Here is a 22,686-nt window from a genome sequence, read left to right on the forward strand (position 1 = left end):
ACTTTTATCCCCTTCCACTCGCTTTTCCAGAAACCTGGAAGACCCAGGCAATGAGGTCGCGGAAATGGGGGTCTCAGCAGCCAATGGTCTGGTTGTTGACTGTTTGAGGCCACCTGAGCCCGCCCCAGGTATCCCATCTCTGGTGGTGTGGGCTGCACAACCTGTTCCCATATAAGGTAACAGCCAATACACATGGTGACGGAAAGTCTGGCTTGATCTGGGCTATGAACAACAGACTCCGAGGTTTGACTGCAGAATGATTTTAAAATGACCACACTGTCTTTGTCCTTTAGTGCTGTCCTCACAGCTAGAACTACTCATCTGCTGTATGGCACATAGAATCATAGAACTTACAGTGCAGAATTATATAACTTTGTGCAGAAGGGGGCCATTCGGCCCATTGAGTCTGCACCGGCCCTTAGAAAGAGCACCTACTCGAGCCCACTTATCTATCCTATCCCTGTAACCCAGTGCCCCCCATTTAACCTTTTTGGGACACTGGCAATTTAACATTGACAATCCAACTAACCTGCACATCTTTGGACTGTGGGAGGAAACTGGAGAACCTGGAGGAAACCCATGCAGACACTGGGAGAATGTGCAGGCTCCACACAGGCAGTCACCCAGCCGAGAATCGAACCTGGGACCCTGGAGCTGTGAAGCAACTGTGCTAACCACTATGCTACCATGCTTATCAAATGCCTTTTTGGAAGTCCACGTACACCACAGCCGCATTACCCTAGGGACTTGAGGTTGTTTTCGTTAGAAGGAGGTTAAGAGGTGACTTAATAGAGGCATACAAGATGATCAGAGGATTAGATAGGATAGACAGTGAGAGCCTTTTTCCGTGTGGTGATGGCTAGCACGAGGGGACATGACAGATGTCAGAGATAGATTCTTTACTCCAAGTAGTAGGGGCGTGGAATGCCCTGCCTGCAACAGTAGTGGACTCACCAACACTAAGGGCATTCAAATGGTCATTGGATAGACATATGAATGATAAGGAATAGTGTAGATGGGCTTTAGAGGGGTTTCACAGGTCGGCGCAACATCGAGGTCCGAAGGGCCTGTACTGAGCTGTAATGTTCTATTGTTTTGTTACCTCCGAACTCCTTCGACCTGCTCACATGTAGTCATTAAATCCATGCTTGCTTTGCTTGATGGGCCTTTGCCCCACATTCCTTTTAATACCTTGGATTAATATTGGTCAGTAATCTTGGTCAGTAATCTATCGCTTTGTGGCAAAGAATTCCAACCGTGCTATCCTTTTGTAGTGGCAAGTATTTTGGCTAGAAATCCAATGTTGAAGAACTTTTGGTGTGGGTTTTTTGGATATAGATACCTGCATTATCACTCTGGCTGCAAAAGCACTGCATGTTGAAGTGCCATTGAACAGAAATGGTAGTTTTGGTCATTACACATTGTGGTAATCCCAATGACATCTTTTCAAAAAGTAATGTTTGCTGGTAGTTGACCAGATTTCTGCTTGTCTGGTGGCTAAGAATATATACAGGAGGAATAATGTCTTGTATGTTTATTTCCACCTTGTATGAAGTCAGTAAGTGGACTGCAACTCTGGACAATGGGATGGAAAGGAATGCTTTGTTGGCTTGGACTGCATTTATTCCCACGTTCTTTGATTTCCAACTTTCGGTACAATGTGGGCTTCGAATTGGAGGGTTTCAGGAGGCATTTTCAGTCACCATGGTGTGCTGCTCTACAGAAATTTGTCTTGGGCAAGATCCTTTTGGAGGACCAATCAAATTGTTTCCTGTAGTCCAGTGGCACTTTGTCAAGGAAACCGTTCTACATGATGCATCCGCCTGCTGGTGGATTGGTAGCTTCAACTGTGGTTAAAGTAGCGCTCCTTTTTTGGTTGCAAACTGCAACAGACTTCAGAGCATCCAACTTATCAGATCAGATGCCTGGCAATGAGAATTGAAGCATATTTCCCTGTTGCCAAGTACAAAAAGCACAAATGGCCATGCTTGTTATCCCCAAGGTACCGAGGACGGCAAGCTTTTATTTTTAAATTGAATTGGTAGGTTATTTCCCATTTTGGAAGTCAATTGCTCATTCCATTATTGCCTCTCCGCTGCTACTATTTCTCAATGTTTGTAGTTTGCATATGGTGGTCTGCAGAGAAGGGAGAGCCTAGAGGTGACTGCTGGCCTAGTTTGGGTTGTCTGTCACGGGTTGCGTTTCCTTTTCTACATAAAATTAAAGTTGATTAACTGAACTGCTCCTGTAACAACCAAGTGTAGACAGCACTACCCAACCCACTTCTTGATTTCCATTGTCCAGGCCTGCTTCATATCCTGCACTCTCTACATACTTACAGTGCCATTTGCTACCCTGCATCTGGATAATATTCTGCTGGCTGTTATGTATGGGCTTCTAGTTTCCTAAAGTATTGAATTTCAAATCAGCATCTTGTGTTTTTAATATTTCTTCCATGTACCCACAGCTACCCATTCAACTGTCCCCAGGCCGTGCGGGTGACATGGTAGCACAGCTGCTTCACGGCTCCAGGGTCTCCGGTTCGATTCCTGGCTTGGATCACTGTGCGGAGTGTGCACGTTCTACCTGTGTCTGCCTGGGTTTCTTCTGGGTGCTCCGCTTTCCTCCCACAGTCCAAAGATGTGCAGGTTAGGTGGATTGGCCATGCTAAATTGCCCTTGGGTTAGGTGGGGTTACGGGGACAGGGTGGAGATGTGGGCATAAGTAGGGTCTTTCCAAGAGCTGGTGTGGACTTGATGGGTCGAATGGCCTCCTTCACTAAATTCTAAAGTCTATGATCCAGGACAGCCTTCCCAAAATTGTGGTCTTAGCTGTCTCCCTTTTGCATCGCATTTATCATGCGAGAGTACCTTTATTTAAAAAAAAAAAAAAAAATGGGTGTTGAAGAAATGTACCTTTAAGAAAATGGGTATTATCAGTGATGTCAGTGTGGATGGAGCCGGGGTGTCTCAGCTTTCTACACTCGTTTTTGAGCAGGGTGTGTTTTAGTTTTGTTTTCAGTGTTGGAGCTGAACCCAGACAGAACAGCTGCACTGTTGATCTCTCTGTCATGAAAACTCTCTGCCATGAAAAGACTAGCTCTTGATCATTTGGTGAATTCAGAATTATAAATGTTCTCAGTAGTGAATGTAAACCTAATGTGCTTCTGGTAAAAGGTGTTTAAGTCTTATGGATGTTAAAAGGAAAGCTTAAAGGATTACTTTAGTGTTGTAGTCTTTGGGGGTTGTATTTCAATTAATGGTTGCTAAGGTTCACTGTTTTAAAAAGGGTACCTTTAGTTCATAGAATAAAGATTGTTTTGCTTTTTAAAACAAAAAACGTTTCCATTTCTGTTGTACCACACCTGTAGAGTGGGCCGTGTGCTCCCCATACCGCAATCTATTAAAAGTTGTGGGTCAGGTGAACTACATGATACACTTTGTGGTTCTCTAAACCCTGGTCCATAACTCATTCAAGCTTGAATCTTTTTCCCTAAAGCTTTCCAACTCTTCCAAGTTCACGTTTGACCAGGTCTGGTTATTCGTTCCAATATCTTCGTTCAGCTTTGCATCCAAAGATGCTCTATAAATGAGGTCTTGAATATGATGCCAGGTGGAGCAGTGGTTAGCACTGCTGCCTCACAGCGCTGAGGACCCAGGTTTGATCCCAGGTCACTGGAGTTTAAACTCTTCCCCCACACAAACAACCCAAAAATATGTGCAGGGTAGATGAATTGACCATGCTAAATTGCCCATTGGAAAAATAAGGAATTGGGTACTCTAAAATAAATTATTTTAAAATAACTTGATATATGATGCCTTTCTATTGAACTAAAAGATAGTAGTTCCAAAGAATGTCATTTTGGACTGTTTCTTTCTCCATGATGCTGCCAGACCTGAGTTTATCCAGCACCCCTGTTAGAAGTTTTTTGTTCTGGCTGCATTCTGGGAATTTGGAAGTTGAAACTTGTCTGTACAAAAGTGCAATACTCTTGAGGCTTTTGTGCTTCCTTCAGGAAAGACTTGTGCCGACATTAGCAAAAATGAAATCTGGTAAGAAAAGAGTTTATTGAGGCATTTATAATTTAAACAATTAATGAGAACAAAAAGACAACAATATACCCAACCTGGGACTTTGGTATTTGTAGAACAGACCATTTTTAGAACCGACCAATGGTTTGGTTCCCTGCAGTCTGGTTAGAACTAGTGAGGCTTCGAGGCAACTTTGCAATAAGTGAACGCTTCCTGACCACTGCTTTCAGAATGCTGGCTGTCCCACACAAGCCCCCTAAGCAGTGCACAGGCCTGGAGCCAAGCGAAACCGGCTGTCGCACCTGTGTCATGGGCTGAAGAGACTGCTCCATTAGCCACAAGCAATAGGACTGAAGAATTTTTCAAATGGTTTGTTTTGTAATAACAAGGGGATTAGTGCAACACAGGCCAGGATCTCAACACAATCTGGAGAGAGCAGCTCAATCCAGTGAGCACCAAGACCTCTGGTGAACAGCCCATTGAACAGAAAAGCCCATTGAACAAAGCAGTATAAAGATTTTTAAGGTATAGTTTATTGTCCTAATGCATCAGATATGAAGGCCATGTGTGATGTATGTAGGGAAGTACTGACCAATGAAGGACTAGAACCAGAAGACTAAGTATGGTGAGTTTAAGAACAAACCTTTGTTTTTTTTTTCCAAAGGATGCAGTGAGAACTTTAATCGTCAGCTGGAATGTTAAATTGAATGAGCCACAATTAGCCTCTTGGTAGCTAATAGTTTTTATTAGTCACAAGTAGGCTTACATGAACAGCAATGAAGTTACTGTGAAAATCCCTAGTCACCACAGTCTGGCACCTGTTCAGGTACACTTGAGGGAGAATTCAATGTCCAATTCACCACATCTTTCTGGATTTGTGAGGGGGAACTGGAGCACCCGGAAGAAACCCACACAGGGGCTGATTTAGCACACTGGGCTAAATCGCTGGCTTTTAAAGTAGGCCAAGAGCACGGTTCAATTCCCGTACCAGCCTCCCCGAACAGGTGCCGGAATGTGGCGACTAGGGGCTTTTCACAGTAACTTAATTGAAGCCTACTCGTGACAAAAAGCCATTTTCATTTCATTTCAGACATGGGGGAAACCTGCAGACTCCGCACAAACAATGACCCAAGTTGCGAATCGAACCCGGGTCCCTGGCGCTGTGAAGCTAGCTTGCATGTAGCTAAAGAGAAAATTTCCCACACTGTAGCAGCAATAGCCATAGTTTGTGCAGTCCTAGGTATGAGTTTAGCTGAAAAAGTGAAATGCATCCCACTTTCTGTTGAAGTGGCTCGCCGAACTGCTATTTCTGAAAATTTAGAAGCCCAGCTAAATCAGCACAGCAGTTCTCAATACAACTGGATGCTGTTTCAGATTGTGCAACCTGCTAGTTTGTTTGATATGTTTTGAAACTGTTAATTTGCTGTGCTGCCTGACATTACCAACCCACACTACTGATGCAGAGATTTATGAAGCATTGAATAGTTACGTGCCAGGAACATGCAGGCTCAACTGGGTTCATTGCAGAGGAACAACAAATGATAGAGCAGCCAATTTGAATGGAGAAGTTTTGATCAAGATTAACAACGCAGCTTGCTTGGAATCATTGTTTTATTCACCATGAGGCATTGGTATGGATGTTGAAAAGGAGTTGTGAATTTAATGAAACTACACTCACTCCATACCACGCTATTCCGATTATGGGGGCTGAGCGTGCACACTTTTGTGTTCCCCACAGTACGTTCACTGTCAAGGGATCGGACTGAGATCCAATCCACATTTTCCTCCTTGAGAAATCATCCACTCTGGCTGGCCTGTTTGCTGATAACTTGGGATGCTAACTATGTCTTACCTTGCAGTCATCACTTCAATTCATAGAATCATAGAATTTACAGTGCCGAATTCTGCCCATTGAGTCTGCACCAGCCCTTGGAAAAGCACCCCACTTAAGGCCACACCTCCACTCCATTCCCATAACCGCACCCAACCTTTTTGGACACTTGGCATGGTCCATGCTAAATCTTTGGACTATGGGAGGAAAGAAACCTATGCGGACACTTGAAGAATATGCAGACTCCACACGACTAACGCCAAGTTGCAGGGGGAGGATGATTGCTTTCGGCACTGAAACCGTGCTTTACAAATGTCATTGAAAGTCATAAGTGCAAAGCCAAAACTATTACATGCTCCCTACACTGCTATGACACATTAAAGAAAAGTGTTAGTCAGGAGGCTGGCAAGCCTTCAGTTGTTCTGGGAACATTCAGTTGCATCTAGGAGCAGCTTTTGTCACTATCTGGGCAAAAACATTTGGGGAAAAATGTTGGCTTAAAACAAAATTCAGATACATTGGAAAATTACTGCTGGGTAAACTAATTGGACTTCACAACTGTGAAATATCTGGAACATACAGTTGTAGGACATTTTCCTAAATATAAAGTGCAAACTGGCTGATTCATTTTCCCAGTGGAAAGAATTTTTGACCACTGTTAATTATACCACTGTACATTCCTCATTTTGGGCTATTTAAAAAAGCTCCGGATCATGCTGTGGAGAATGGTGAATTGACTGGCTGGGCTGATTTTTCCTGTTGGGAGAAGTAAGTATAGGAGGGAGGGGAGTATTGTTGAAATCATTCCTCCCTCTTCCCTCTTATCCCCCAACCCAAGCCTGTTGTCAGGCTGAGGTGATACTGTGGCAAAATGTACAGGAGCGGTGGGACTGCATAGACTATGTCTGTCACTGCAAATTTAGATTTATTGTCAATGTATTGGTATACAGTGAAAAGTATTGTTTCGTGCATGCTGTACAAACAACGCATACCGTACATAAGAACGGAAGGAGAGACTATAGAATGTAATGTTAGTCATAACTAGGGTGTAGAGAAAGGATCAACTGAATACGAGGTAGGTCTGTTCAGAAGTCTGATGGCAGCAGAGAAGAAGCTGCACTTGAGTCGGGTGGTACGTGACCTCAACTTTTGTATCTTTTTCCTGCCTAAGAAGGTGGGGTGTGTGGTGTCCTTAATTATGCTGTTTACCTTTGAGGCAATGGATGGGAGGCTGGTTTGTGTGATGGACTAGGCTACAGTCACTACCCTTTGTAGTTTCCTGTGGTCTTGGGCAGAGCAGGAACCATACCAGGCTGTGATACAACCAGAAAGAATGCTTTCAATGATGCATCTGTAAAAGTTGGTGAGTCATAGCTGACGTGCCAAATTTCCTTGGTCTTCTGTGAAAGTAGAGTCTTTGGTGGGCTGCTTAACTACGGTGTCGGCATATTGGGGGGGGGGGGGGGGGGGGGGGAGGAGAGAACCAGGACAGGTTGTTGGTGATCTGGACACCTAAAAACATCTCCCAATAAGAAAAAGCAGTCAATTGCCCATGATCCTGAGTTTTTAAATAGCCCAAAATCAGCAATGTGCAATGGTATAGTTAAGAGGTCAAGTTTGTGGGGTAGCTGGTGTCCTCCTTTTGCTCAAGAGGTGGAGTAACCAGATTATAGCTTTATCTGGTCTGTCAGACTTTTGGGAGGGGGTGCAGAGAGCCAGCATATCGGTTTCTAAATTTGTGTATAAACTTTCAGTGTCCATTGACATTTGGAGGTGCAGTTAGTGATGAGCAATGTAGTATTGGTGTGCTGCAGAATAATCCTCTCAGGAGGACTTGAAGGTGCTGGGTTTTTTGGAGTCTAGGTCAATGCTATGTGGTCTCTTGGGTTTAATTGTATTTAAAATTTGTAGAACAGTGATGGACAACTTGGGTTAGAGAGCGGGCCACTGTGATGAATGTAGATTTGTTTGTATGTGACAGTAAAAGCCTGGGTTATGGTATATATTTAAGAACCTAGGTTAAGACATTCAGACTGGCAGCAAAAGATGTAATTTAAGGAGTTGTAAAAAGTGGTGAGAGCACGTCTGCTAAATGCTGCTGGTTGAGCAGAAGTATACTGGTTCTGCTGCTGAAAGGGTCGTGGGGGTGAAACTCGCGCAAACACGGAGACTGTGCGAACTGTGACCCAGAGCCGGGATCGAACCTGGGACCGTGGTGCTGTGAGGCAGCTATGCTACTTGCTGTGCTGCCGTGCTGTCCATTCATGACTAGTTACAGAAAACACTCTTGATAGTTGTCACCAACCTAATGGGCAAAACAAAACCAGTACTGTGCTAGCAGCACATGCTGACAGTGGTTTGATTGGAAGCTGAGGGAGTGCACTCTGTCAATGGCATGCAATGCACCTCACTACTTCACATGCTCTTTACATATCCTCTTAATACTGGAAGGAAAAAAACGATGTGAATGGGAAAACTGCTAAATCTGGCAACTCTGCACATGGGCAACAGTCAAGTGCCACTGGCTGCAGGTTTCTCACCATTGTCGTAGCAGTTTAACACGTGTCTTGCTGGGCATTTCAGAAGGCAGTGAGGCAAGGGCGGCAGATTTCCTTCCCCAGAGGACATAGGTGTGAGCAGATGGGACTTTGCAATGATGTTTTTTTTTGTGTGGTCACCATTTCACCAGCTTTTTAATTAGATTTTTAATAATTTGTCATGATGGCATTTCAATCCATGCCCACAAAAGCGCATGCATGGGTAACATTACTGTTCAAGCTATACCAAAATGGGAGACTTTCTTTTTGTATAGACTGCCAGGAATGTTGTTTTGGATAGATTGCTTCTGGGGAAAAAATACTGGTTCAATGCCTGGGTGATTAAAAGCAGGAACTTTACAAAGTTGATTGCAACAATAGTTCCTTTTTAGGCAGTTAACTGTTACCCACTGTAGTCTCCAAGGCAATACAATCCACTTGGCAATCAGTACTCTCTTCTCCTCCTGCAGTATAAATTGCAGTCTCTTTTGTTGATCTTGTGATCTATCCTGTCCCCTTTTGTGGATCTTGTGATCTGTCCTGATGGCACGATGAAGCTTGGACAGCTCTTTTTCTCAGCAATATTCTAATGTTTAAGCATGCAGGGATACAAACCACTTGGTTTCCATTTCCCCCACACTTGAGTTCAGGTATCCTCATCAATTTAATTCTTCCCGTTGCTATCTTTCAAAGAGAACTCTAGCCAATCTAATAGTTCCTGAACTAAATTCTCCATGTGCAACATCCTGACTAAATTCTCCATGTGCAACATCCTCCAATCTCTTCTGTGTCTGCTGCTGAGTGCTGACATGTTTCCTGTCTTATGGTGGCAGAACTGCATTTCGAGCTGTCACCTGGCCCGTTTTACAGTTCACAGAATCCGTTGTGGCACAGGAGGCCATTGGCCCAGGTCTGCCACCAGCTCTCTGAATGAGCATTGTCTGGATGCTATTTCCTGACCACCACCCCATTTAACCTTGCACACATATTTTCTATTGAAAGAATCCCTATATGACCTCCTTGAACACCTCAGTTGAACTTGCTTCAACAACACTTCAGGCAGTGTCCCAGGCCTGAACCACCTTTCTCGCGTCCCATTTTCTGCTTTTGCAAATCGACTTTAAAATGTGTTTTTCTCTTCTCTTTCTCTCCCCCCCCCCCCCCCCATCATTTCTTGATCCTAATGGGCAGTTTCTCCCCATCTGCAACCTCCCATGATTTTGAACACCTTTTTATTAAATCTGCTCTTGGCCTTCTCTCCAGGCAGAACAGTTCTAATCTATTCCTGAATCCTATCCATCTCTCTCTCTCTCATGTGTTCACATGCTTGTACACCATATTCTAGCTGAAGCTTAACTTTATGAAATAAATTTGAGTGCCCAATGCTAGGTTTTATTGGTCAGAATATTGAATACAGGAGTTGGGACGTCTTGTTAGAAGTTGTACAAGACATTGGTAAGGCCGCACATGGAATCGTATGTTCAGTTCTGGTCACGGGGTATTGCTAATGTAGAAAGAGTGTAGAAGAGATTTACGAGGATGCCACCAGGACTTGATGGTCTGAGTTATAAGAATAGGCTGGGACTTTTTTCCCTGGAGCGTAGGAGGCTTGGGGGTGATATAGAGGTCTATAAAATCACGAGGAGCATAGATAAGATAGATAGTCAACATCTTTTCCCAAAGGTAAGGGGTCTATAAGGGCATAGGTTTAAGTTGAGTGGGGGAGCGATGCAACAAGACCAGAGGGGAAATTTCTTCAGAGTGGTGAGCATCTGGAACGGACTGCTTGCTTTTAAAAAGCAGTTGGACAGTGACATGGGCAGGGTGGGTATAAGAGGGATATGGGCCAAATGTAGGCAAATTAGACTACCTTTGTGATGGAAACTGAGTGGCATGGACCAGCTGAGCCAATGGGCCTGTTTCCATGCTGTAAACATCTATGACTTGTGGCTAATGCCCTCCATACCAGCAACGCCTTGGTAAACATTCTGTACCCGCTCCAAACCCTCCACATCCTTGTAGTGTGGCACACTGCAATCCGAATTACAGACCACTCAGCCTTTAGTTGGTGGATAAATTGTGCTAATATTCTACCAGGGCAGTTTATGGTCCATTGCTGCCCTGGGCAGTGAGTTTTGCTGTGTATGGCAATTTTAAATTTAATTTCTCCATAATCTTTTAATGACACCCGAGGCATTAGAAAGACATGTTGCCACAAAGTAAAGAGGTGGTACAGCCAAATCTAATTTGACGAGGTCTCGCATGGCAGACTGGCCAGAGAAGTGAGATCTGGGATACAGGGGAAGGTGGCGGGGCTGGTGGCCCTGTGACGGTTAATAGTAAAGTTTCCAGTGTGCGCACAGGACTCCATGGTGGGGCCCTTGCTATTTATTGTATATAGTAATATTTGGACATAGTGGGTAGCATGATTGGGAAAACTCTCAGATTGGGGAAAAGAATTGGCTGTCTAGTTGTGAAGATAGTTGACTCCAGAATTATATCCATGATTTAGAAGAGTGGGCTAAGAAGTGGCAAATGGAATTCAATCTAGAAAAGTGAGAATGCATTTCGGGAACGGTAAACAAAGCAAAGAATACTCACAGAAGGCATGAACGGGATTGAGGAAGTGAGACACCAGGGCATGTCCACAGCTCCTTGAAGGTGGCAGGGTAGGTGATGAAGAAAGCATATGGGCTGCTTTCTTTCAATAGGTGAGGTATTGAATACAAAAGTGTACAGTTCTGGTCACTGCATTACAGCAAGGACACAATCACTGTGTGGAGAGAGAGTGGAAAATGTTGCCAGGCCTTGGAAATTGCAGCAATGAGACTGAATTGAGGGGCCTAGTCAGGCTAGCTGGAAGACTGGTTTTCCCCTTGGTTGAGGGGTCAGTCACCAGGGGGCATATATTTAAAGGTGGTTGTTGGGATTGGGATCAGAGGGGTTTAGGATTAGAGGGGTTATGAGGTAAAATGTTTTTGCCCAGAGGGTGGTGGGCATCTGAAATTCACTGCCTAAATTGGTGGATTGAGGCTGAGACACACGCGTGCGCGCACACACCTGGATCTGTATCTGAAGTGCTGTAACCTGCAAGGCTATGGACCACGTGCTGGAAAATAAGGTTGGAATGAGCAGCTGGTTTTTGCCTTTGGCTGGCTGGCTTTTTTCTGCAGCATAACACTTCATGGTTCTTCATATTGCGTTAAAATTGGAAGCCAGAAAAAAATTACACTGCGCTCCCAGTGCCAAACCATACTCCTGATAACTAACTAGGTTCTTGGAAATTTCTAGCTTGGCTATTGCAGAGTAAAATATAGCTGAAGATGGGTTCCTTTTTTTAAAAAATTCCCATCTAGCTTGTTCTCTAGTGGTAGGATGTGTCTTTTTCCTCAAGGTGGCATCAGTATCTTGTGCATAGAAAATTGAGCACAGTCAAGTCAGACACTGTTTCCAAGTTGAAGTAAACAGACTGTGCTAGCAGAATTATTCAGCTTGTTCTGCATTTGCTGATTCAGGGCTGTAGCCAGCAGTTGGAGGTAATCCAGGGCCAAGTATTATGAAGGGGGAGGAGAATGTGGTGGCGCAACTGTTGCAGTACAGTTGGAGCTGCCTGCTCACTGTCACCCGAGCTCCAAGCTAATTTTTAATACAAAGATTTGTGCGATCCTCGAACAGGCAATCCAAGATCAACTTAGTTTCCGTGAATGTTTTAATTTCTTGCAAGTGATGTAATTCACAGTAGTGTGCGAGTGCATCAGCAGTTCAGTCACATGCTGGACGAGTCACTGATGCAGTCCAAGATACATGGCAATTTTATAGGACACACTCGCAGGATAGAAGCCGGGCAGATGGGTTGCAACTAAATGTAATCTTAATGTTTTTAATCTCTTGCAGATTTGAGCAAAATTGACACAGGTACTGGCAGCAGGATGCTGTTTCCCACATCTGCACAAGATTTATCCCGAGGCCTCCCAGACACTATGGACCTATGCTTGGGCCTCCAGTCTCTGAATCTGACTGGGTGGGACCGACCATGGAGCACCCAGGACTCTGATTCTGCAGCAAAGGCTAGTTCATCGGGTAAGTACAACATTATTCTTTATCCCCCTGCCTCTTTTTTTCTCTCTTCTTCTTCCCCCCCCCCCCCTTCCAATTTGACCAGATTTAAAGATAATTTTGAACCAACTAGAGAAATCCTAATTTAAGTTTGATCAATTCTCCCAGTGCGGGCTAGTGGCTTTTGTTAAATTGGTGTGTATCCTTCAGTAAAATTTATGGCACTTACATAAGGTCACCATCTTATAAACTTGCTGCTTTGTCTAACTAATGCATGTTGCGAGTCTTCCTGCTCTGAATTTTTCAGTTAGCCCAACCCATACCGGATTGACGGTCAGTGGATTTGGCAAGCAATGTTGGTGATGCAAGCTTTATTTTTGAAACCATTGAATTGTGTTAACATGCACTGAATCAAATATGACCATGCAGCTGAACTGATTTTTCTCTTGAACTGTGATTAATTCTCGTCTCCACAAGGTGGGCTAAAGCTACAGTCCAAATGTAATTTGGGAGCTTGATTGTGATATTTATTAAGATCTGGGATTTTGTGGAAAATGTCACCATTGAGAATTAATGCCTGCTCTGCATGCTTAATGATGATGATTGATGTACCAGTTTCTTTTTGCCTCTAATGTGCCCCATTTTTGTTTTTGCACTCTTGGCTATAACTGCAGTGCTACACCTGTCACCAGAAGATTAGGGTCCAGTTTGCAGACTACGTTCCACAGTGGCAACCTGTCCTATAGTTTGGCTAGTCTGCAGTCTAAAATGTCTTTTATCTCTTGGTCAACTAGCAACTTTAGTTTTAGCCAGAATGCTTTTAATGGAATGGAATGTCGGGAATCTACGTAGTACAACTTTTACCATGTACAAACCTCTTGCCTCCAAATTACAGAAGTCTGGAATTGGTCGAACTCCAAGCAGTTGTTACCATGGGCACTCTGCTCCGTTTTCTAAGATGGCTGGATCAAGTTTGCCCTCTTGGCTATAGGATCTTTCAGCACTAAATTTTGTAACAGCAAATAGCTGTCATGTCTTCCATGTACGTTTTGGTTTTAAAAAGTGACATTGTGTCTGAGGCTGTGCCTCCATTTTTGTTGAAACCAACCCTGGTTAATGCCTGGTGCAAGATTCAAATTGTGCACTTGCACGCACAGGCTAATTTTCATTGCTTATAGTTGGAGCTGGTGTGCCATTTCTTATTGATTAGTGTGCTCAGAGCCTTCGCCTCTCCAAGTTCTTTTTTTTTTTTTGTAGCCTGCCATAATTTTAGTAATTTGAAACAAAAGATATAATGTGAAATTCAGTTTCCCCTCTGAAGGAAGATATGTCCCAGGACTGCTCAATGAAGGCTATCGTTTGTGGCCAGGTTACTGACCTTGTGTTAGGGGGAATCGGGTCCCTGCGACATTTTGGTACTGACCATACACTGCCTGGGCTAGCTGGCATTTTACCCCAGCCAAATGCCTGTCTTAATCACAGGCTCATCAATTTGTATTAAATAACTTGGCTTGAAAGTTAGAATTTTGTTTACCTGATTCTGCAATTCTCCTAATAAGGACATGGTCAAAAAATCTTGTCAAACCCTAACCTTCGCCAAATTTTAGACTGCTGCTAAGGATAAAGTGCAGATCTGTTTTTGGTTTCTAATTGAGGAATACATTGTAGCATCATGGGGAACTGGTGATCTACACCAGATCTTATTTGAGCCGGTGGTTTGGAAGTTAGAACTAGCGTAAATATTGGATGATTTTTGTCACCTGGCTAACTGGTCTGTTAAAAGTGCTGCTCATGCTATATGGAAAACATTGCTCCTCATTCATTGAAGCCATTTTATTAATTTGGAAGATGACCGCTTCCCTTTTACATGGCTGGTAGGTTGAGGCCTTGCTCTTCAGCCTGTTTTATCACGCCGTTTAACTGCTTCAGTAGGGCCTCGCATAAACATTGGAGAAAGTCTGCATGTCCAAGCTTCCACAGGAGCAGGCAACGAGATTCTTGAATCAGTATGGCCATCAGCAAAGCCCAATCACAAGTTTCATTATCGAGTAAGGGCAGTAACTATGTTTTTTTAAAAATTTAGATTACACAATTATTTTTTCCAATTAAGGGGCAATTTAGCGTGGCCAATCCACCTAACCTGCACATTTTTGGGTTGTGGGGGCGAAACCCATGCAGACACGGGGAGAATGTGCAAACTCCACACGGACAGTGACCCAGAGCCGGGATCGAACCTGGGACCTCAGCGCCGTGAGGCAGCTGTGCTAACCACTAGGGCACCGTGCTGCCCGGGCAGTAACTATGTTGAGCTGCAGAAATCGAGAGTTCATCTGGTCCAAGAAAGATTGATTTGTTGATTCCCAAATTAACTTTGCCAGAAGTTGGGAGGTAATGGCATAATGTTCCAGAAAGATCGATTTAGTTAATTCCCAATGATTCCCAAATTGAAGTTGGGAGGTAATGGCGGCATGGTGTTGTCACTGGACGAGTAATCCTCTGTGGACCTGGATTCAAACTCCACCATGGCAGTTGGGGAAACTGAATTTTAATAAGAACCTGGAATTAAAAATCTAATGACTATTAAATCATTGTTGCTATACAAATGCTCTGCCTAGCAAGCCATTCTGTTCAAGGCCCAGCCAGTGACGCCCACATCAAGAAATAAAGTAGTGTAAGAAGCTAAATGTTCTAGCATCATCATTTTGGCTGGAGGTTCTTCTCCAGTTCAACATTGCTAGCGGCATTATATTTCTCATCCTCTTTCTACTAGGCATTGATCAAATTGCTACATCCTTGCAGTACATTTAAATGGGACATGAGGCATCAATGTGCTTAAAATAGATTAATCTTTGGGCACAAGATGTGGCTTTGGATTGCAATCTAGCAGCTCCCTGGCATATCCATCAGCCTTGACTCTTTTTTTTTAAACTCCGAATGAAGCATGATGGAACCTTTTTTGTTTCAAGCACCAGCCACCTCCGTTTAGGGCCTGCATTTATTTCACTGAACCATCAGCAAACTGATCCAGTGTAGGGGGAAAAGAGGCTGCCCAAACACTGGTCCCCTTTTTAAGATGCATGTGAAAACCCTAGAGGGGGCCTGAGCAGAGAAGGGAAATGGGAGGGAATGTTGTGGGATAGAGCAAAGAACAATACAGCACATGGAACAGTCCCTTTGGCCCTCCATGACCAATCTTTCGTGGTAGTGCAGCAGTCTCACAGCGCCGAGGTCCCAGGTTCGATCCCGGCTCTGGGTCACTGTCGGGATGCAGTTTGCACATTCTCCCAGTGTCTGTGTGGATTTCGCCCCCAGAACCCAAAGATGTGCAAGGTAGGTGGATTGAACACGCTAAATTGCCCCTTAATTGGAAAAAATGAATTGGGTACTCTAAATTTTTTTTTTTTTAAATGATACCAACCTTTGCCAAACCCCTCAGCACTTTCTTGTGCCATACCCATCCTATAGAGGGTAGATCTGTATTCTCAGCATGGGGTTGATGGATATACCATCTCGTGGTAGATTCTTCCTTTCTCTGATATTGGTCTCTGCAACTGATTCCCAAAGAGACTGATTCCTAATGCCAACAAAATTGCCTTCTAAACTTTAACTGTAAGCAACTACGGTCAATAATGAGGGTAAAGGATATTTTCAAATTTTTATTTCACTTTTAAATACTACTACAAAATGTACTTCATAGTTGCAGAACTCATTACTCAGTGTGGTCTGTCTTTTCGACTGTCTTCATTTTGTACGCTAACTCATTCTTGCCACCCATTTTGTTTAACCCTTGGCTTGCATTTGGCAGCAGTCTTGCATTCGAGGTTGCCACTGGTGAGTGTGCTTCTACAAACCCCCTCACGACACAAGCGTCTTGATGCTACAGAATCCTCTGGATCTTGGTTGCCTCTGGTGCCACTTCCAACAGCAGCAATGGGCATTGCCCAACCCACACTTCCTTGCACAACCAGTGTTCGGTGTCCTCTATAACAATCTCTGCGCTCTATTTCCAGATCTGCTTCAACACCTGGATCACCCGAGTCCAAGTTTGTTTTCTCTTTGCACAAATTGGAAAATGAAATGAAAATCGCTTAGTGTCACGAGTAGGCTTCAATGAAGTTATTGTGAAAAGCCCCTAGTCGCCACATTCCGGCGCCTGTTCGGGGAGGCTGGTACGGGAGTTTAACCATGCTGTTGGTCTGCTTTAAAAGCCAGTGATTTAGCCCAGTGTGTTAAACCAGCCCCTTGCTAAACCAGCAATTCTCTTTGCACAAAAAACTATACCACAAAGGCAGTCTCCAAATCTAACACTTCTATTAGGTTTTTTCATTTGTTTTATAAATTTGTACCCCATTCATTTTTTCCAAAGGTGCTATTTAGTGTGTCCAATCCACCTACCCTGCACATCTTTGGGTTGTGTGGGGTGAGAATCGCACAGACACGGGGAGAATGTGCAAACTCCACACTGACAGTGGGCTGGGATTGAACCTGGGTCCTCTGTGCCGTAGGCAGCAGTGCTAACCACTGCACACCCTGCTGCCCGAACACACTATTTAGAATTTTGCTTTCCTAATAGCCTAATTGGGAAGCAAATTGACTCTTTCAAAATTCCAAGAACTTGCCTAAGAGCATCCCTCAGCACATGGTCAGTACACACTATCCATCATTTGTGTTTATGTGGATGGATGCTAATACCAGCTGTTCCTATCGGAGGATACCCTTGCCTTTCCATGTAACTTGAACAGTTTTATTTGGCCACTCTTGGGCAATTGATTTACTGATGGTGAATCACCATTCACATCACACCAAACTGCTGGTGTTAATTAATTCCCCCCCCCCCCCCCCCCCAAAGCTTTGGATTCTGATGCTAATTACAGCACCTTCTGTTGCAATCCTGGTTGAAATTTACCAATTTTCCTTCACAAGCTAGTGACCCAAGTGCAAATTTGCAAAACAAGCTATTAAAATTATTTTCCTGTTGAATGGGCTTCACCCCTTGGGTTATCTAAATCTTCCCAAATGCAGATCAGGACAGCCTAATATTTACTTCCCGATTTAAGAGAATGCGCTGGCAGGATTTTTTTATTGTGCATCAATTTTGAGGTCACTTGTCATGATGACTCTTCACAAGAGGTTTGAGTCAGACATTGGGGTTTCATGTTGATGTGGGTAGGATGAACTGCCTTCACTATTATGCTAATTTAATACATGTCCAGTTAACGTGGGAGCTGGCAGGAATTTTTTTTTTCTCGCTACTTCTGTGGGTCAGGTGAACTTTCCAGCTGCACTTAAACTGCAGTGTAATCTTGACTTCAATATTGACTTCTGGAGCAGACAAAAGGTAGATTGACGCAAAATGGTAGCTTGTACAAATATTTGGATTGGTAATCTATACATTCCTCCCTGCTTTTGTGTAGGGTTTTGAAAAGGGGGAAAAAAAAGAGTTAAGATATTGTATTGTGCTAAAGCTGGTGGTGAAGCACCAACTTTGCAGCCGGAATGGATTTCCTCAGTTTTAATGCCAAGTCAGTTTTGTTGCTCTGCATTTTAATATTAACACCTGGCCCCACCCATTTAAATTCATCCAGATCCCAAATTTTAGTACTGTAGGACAGACTTTGGCTTGATGCATTTGTGATGTTTGGTCTTGAATTCCAAGTGAGTGTTGGAGTCGACCCTTGTAGCCCCTACCCTCTTAAAGTCTGTATTCCAATCTTCCAATTTTGCTCTTGGTTCTGGTGATTTTTAATTTATGCTACTTGTGCATAGCAGTGGATTGTTTACTTGGTCAAGGACCTAATTGATCTCTTTTTTTTTTCTTTTCAAAATTGAGAATCATTCGAAGTTCCATTCCGTATTGGTGGTGATTATTATGGTCACTATTCAGGCAGTCTTGACGAGATTTTTGCTACTCTAGACCACTAACTGATATTCACAAGAAATAGCTATGCCATGTTTAGAACTCCACTGCCTAGCTTGCGTCAGCAACGCAGTAGCCAGGCCTAGCTCTGTGACAAACTATTAGAGGGACAACCTGAAGGTCAATCATTTCTGCTGCTGTGCTTCAACTAATATCCAGCTGAGTGGCACAAAACTCTGTGCTCCTCTTGCGATTTAAAAAAAAAAGAAACACAAATTATTTGCAGAAACCCTTGATTGATTGATATCGGCTAATTTTAAACTCTGAAATCCTTGCCCGTCTCTAAATATTTTTTGACTGGAGTCAATTACCAAAATATGGTGCAGCCAGTAAGTCTGTCTTAAATTCTGCTCCATAATTTGAATGTTTTGCATCTACAGTGTGTTCTATAATAGCTTGAAGGGGGGGGGGGGGGGGGAGAGGAGAAAGAGAAGAGGGAAGAGATTGGGGGAATAAGTTGGTGAGGGGGTACATGAGAATGCCAGCTGTTGGCCATATTGGTTGGTAAGGGGTTTGCAGTGCAGGAATGGACAGACACTGGTTACAGTGGTGGAAATGAGCAGCTTTATTAATGGGTCTGAAGCTGCTTTGCAGTTGAGGGTGGTAATTCTTACTGATCTAAATGTGGCAGGGTTGAAGGAACATTGCCTGTTTTTAAAACCATGGTACATCCGAAGGCATAACTGGTCAGATATTTAATAAATTAGTAGAACTGGGTATCAGTTAACATGTAGAATATCAAATGTAAAATATGTATGCTGGCTAAAGGGGGCGGCCACAATTATTGTTATGAAGATGCTTACCTGTAAATATTCATGTTAAATTTTTGTGTTTTCTTTTTTTTTCTCTCTAATAACTTGTAATTTGTCATATATAAAATATGAAAACTCAATAAAAAAACATTTATAAATAAAAAAACAAAAAAAAAAAAAACATGTAGAATATCTGAGGTTGCAGATGGATCTTGAGGGGCTGTGGCAGGGACATACCAGACCAGTGCTAGAAATGTTATACTCTTATATTTACCGTGCAAGGGCATCGCCACAAAATCGCATAGTTGAAGTGGAGGATAATACTGCGATGAATACAGTATGTCATTTTGTCTGTGGCGTGGCCAGTTTCAGATGCTGTAAGGCTAGAATTTGGATTTTTGGGGAGGGGGTGGGGGGTGAGAGGGGAACAGAAAGGATATTACTGTTCTATGACCTTTTGAGGAAAATGGAGTTTGAGGGAGAATGGTGCTTGGCTAACCAATAATGAAGGGGCTCCAGGCTCTTTAGTGATTGGAGTAGGTTTGAAATTTTATGGGTGGAAGTAGGTTTGTCGGGTTTTATAAAAATACAAAATACGGAGCTCATGGTGCAGAGCACCTGGATTGATTCCGGCCCTGGGTCACTGTCCGTGTGGAGTTTGCACATTCTCCCCGTGTCTGCATGGGTCACATCCCCACAACCCAAAGACTTGCAGGGTAGGTGGATTGCCTCTTAATTGGAAAAATTAAGAAATGGGCTCTGCTTTGTAAGTTGAACTTTACGAGCCTGGTGGGTCGGGTTAGGGCAGAGCTACAGATGTGGGATAGTCTCCCTCGGTCCTTGGCAGTCTCTGCAGATGAACATTTTGCCACGTTTTCGGTTCCTATTCCAATGTGTACTATTTTTTTTTTGCCAAAAGGTGTTTTCTGCAGGGGTGGAGGTTGATTTTGTCCTTTATTTGCTAGGATTCGCCGAACAGTCCTAGAAAGGGGTTGCCATTATTGGCATTACTGTGGTTGAACTACTGTTGGGCGGTGAATGCGGAGATGGGGTTGGATTGGTGCGGGGGAGGATGGAGTGGGGCTCACTAAGGGGATGGGCTGTGGATACTGCCGACTGCCTCGCTGACGTTCTTTCCAGGGAAGTATTTGGTTAATCCGGTGGCGGTTGCAACATTGGAAATCTGCTCTGTTTTGGCAGCATTTTAAATTGGCTAGAATGTCGAAGTGGCACCAATTTGTGATGTTTGAGCTGCCGGGTTCAGGGCTTGGTGGATGGTATGGAGAACTTGGCTGGTTCATGAGCCTGGAGGAGCTGTCAGAGGTTCAGGTTTTCACAGGTGGAAAGCTTTAGATATCTGCAGGATTTTGCAAGAAATGTTTTGGAAATATAGGAAATAGGTGCAAGAGTAGGCCATTCGGCCCTACAAGCCTGCATCACTATTCAATATGATCATGCAAATTCAGTATCCCACTCTCTCTTTCTCTCCATATCCCTTGATCCTTTAGCTGCAAGGGCCCCATCCAGCTCCCTCTTCCAACAAACTGGCCCCAACAGCTTCCTGCAGTACAGAATTCCACAAGTTCACAGTTGAGACGTTCTTCAGCTCAGTCCTGAATGGTTTACCCATTTATTCTTGGGTTGTGATCCCTAGTTCTGGATGCCCCCAACATCGGAACATTTAGCCTGCCCAGTCCCATCAGGATTTTGTTTGAGATTCCCTCATTCTTCCTGTTTCTGGTTGTGCCGCCAAGAGGTTTGACGCTCGTGGGGTTGGAAGAGGGAGTACCGTGGGAATTTACAGGAGGTTATGGCAGAGGGTACTGTGTCCCTGATGGGATTAAGGCTAAGGTGCGAGGAGTTGTCAAAGGTAGCATTTGGTGTGTGGCGAGCGCCACTTCGTGTGGGGGACTAGGGTTGATGCAGGTACACCGAGCACACTTAGCTAGAGTTAAGTGAGTTTGTTAAAGGGGTTGGAATGTGAGTGCTGTGGAAGGGGCCCAGCAAACCATGTGCATAATTTTCTGGGCGTGTCCTGAGCTGGTGAGATTTTGTCTCCTCCTTCAGCACCATGTCAGAGATTCTGCAGATGGATTTCAGCCTAGTCTCCTCGTGGCTGTACTTAGACATGTAGGAGCTGCAGCCGGGTGTGGGGATGGATGTCTTGGCATTCGCCTCGTTAATCACCCTCAAGGTGGGTTCTGTTGGGAGTGAAGGACGTCCACCCAGTGCCTCGTGTGGCTGGGAGATCTCTTATTCCTGCATCGAGAAAGTTAAATACATGTTATGGGGTTCTACTAAAGATGGTGACCTTTTATTGTATTCTTAAAACAGCTAGTCACCATTAGCTGTCTTTTTTGTGAGTGGGGGGGGGGGGGGGGAGAAGAGAGAGGGTGGTTAATTTTTAATTACCCAATTTAATTAGCTCACTTAATTTAATTAGCTGGTTTAGCTCACTGAGCTAAATTGCTGGCTCTGAAAGCAGGCCAGCAGCACGGTTCGATTCCCGTACCAGCCTCCCCGGACAGGTGCCGGAATGTGGCGACTAGGGGCTTTTCACAGTAACTTCATTGAAGCCTACTCGTGACAGTAAGCGATTTTCTTTTCATTTCATTAAGGGGCAGTTTAGTGTGGCCAATCTACCTAGCCTGCCCATCTTTGGGTTGTGGGGATGAGACCCATGCATACACAGGGAGACTGTAAATTCAGCACCGACAGTGGGCTGGGTTTAAACTGAAGTCCTCAGCACGGTGAGGCAACAGTGTGAACCACTGTATCCCCTGGTGGTTGGTGTTTTGTATTGATTTTAAAAAATGTTTAACAAAAGGTTGAAGGTAACTGCACAAAATGATTGCAATTTCCATGCTTGGTACTGGAAATGCGGGTGATGTTAGGGGTACAAGGAGACCACTCCATGATGGTTATGCTTAACCTAGTAATGCCTGACATTGTTGAGCCTGTTCTGCACCATTGGTATCTTTAGTTTGGAACGTGAGCTGGAGAAAAGCTGAGGACCGTATGTCTTGGTGGGAATCTTTGATCAGACAACCTGAGGACTACTGTCCAGTTTGGCTTGTGAAGGTTTTATGTTCAAGCAGTGGATCTGATCCCTCGTGTCCAGGTTGTGTTGAGAAGTCTGGAATGAATAAATCAAACTTTAATTGTTGTAGTGGGACGAGGTTTTAAACTGGTAAAATTGTCCGGAAGCCAACTGGTATGAAAAACTTTCTAATGGATCAATGTAGAAAAATTTTAATTGGGGAAAAATTTCAAACTGAAACAATTGGATGTAGCTAGAAGAGAGGATTTGGGGAGGGGGGGGGGGGGGTAATTTTGGATGGATAAATGAGATGACTGGGAATCTTTCTTGAATTCTGCCCTTGTGAACCCCAGAGCAATGTGAATGCTCATAAACCCTGGAGTAAAGAAAGCTCCATTTTGATCCTAAAATGGCTGACCCTGTATCGAGACTGGAAACCCCCTCCCAGCAATCTACGCTGTCAACGCCCGAAGAAGTTTGGACATGGTGGCCATCTGCCCATCCAAGTACTCGTCCTTGTAG

General features: G+C 43.9%; 1 protein-coding gene across 4 annotated transcripts in view; it reads left to right on the forward strand.

The window, feature by feature from the left end:
- The window catches only part of LOC119956801 (cytoplasmic polyadenylation element-binding protein 1-like), an 82,057-nt gene that overhangs the window by 26,589 nt on the left and 32,782 nt on the right, over window positions 1-22,686 (forward strand). For all 4 annotated transcript variants that reach the window (XM_038784236.1, XM_038784233.1, XM_038784234.1 and 1 more), the window contains exon 3: window positions 12,294-12,479. In XM_038784236.1, the coding sequence (XP_038640164.1) occupies window positions 12,294-12,479 (186 nt within the window). The remainder of the gene's footprint in view (window positions 1-12,293; window positions 12,480-22,686) is intronic.

Source organism: Scyliorhinus canicula, chromosome 24 (genome assembly GCF_902713615.1).
Source record: "Scyliorhinus canicula chromosome 24, sScyCan1.1, whole genome shotgun sequence".
Taxonomy (NCBI): domain Eukaryota; kingdom Metazoa; phylum Chordata; class Chondrichthyes; order Carcharhiniformes; family Scyliorhinidae; genus Scyliorhinus; species Scyliorhinus canicula.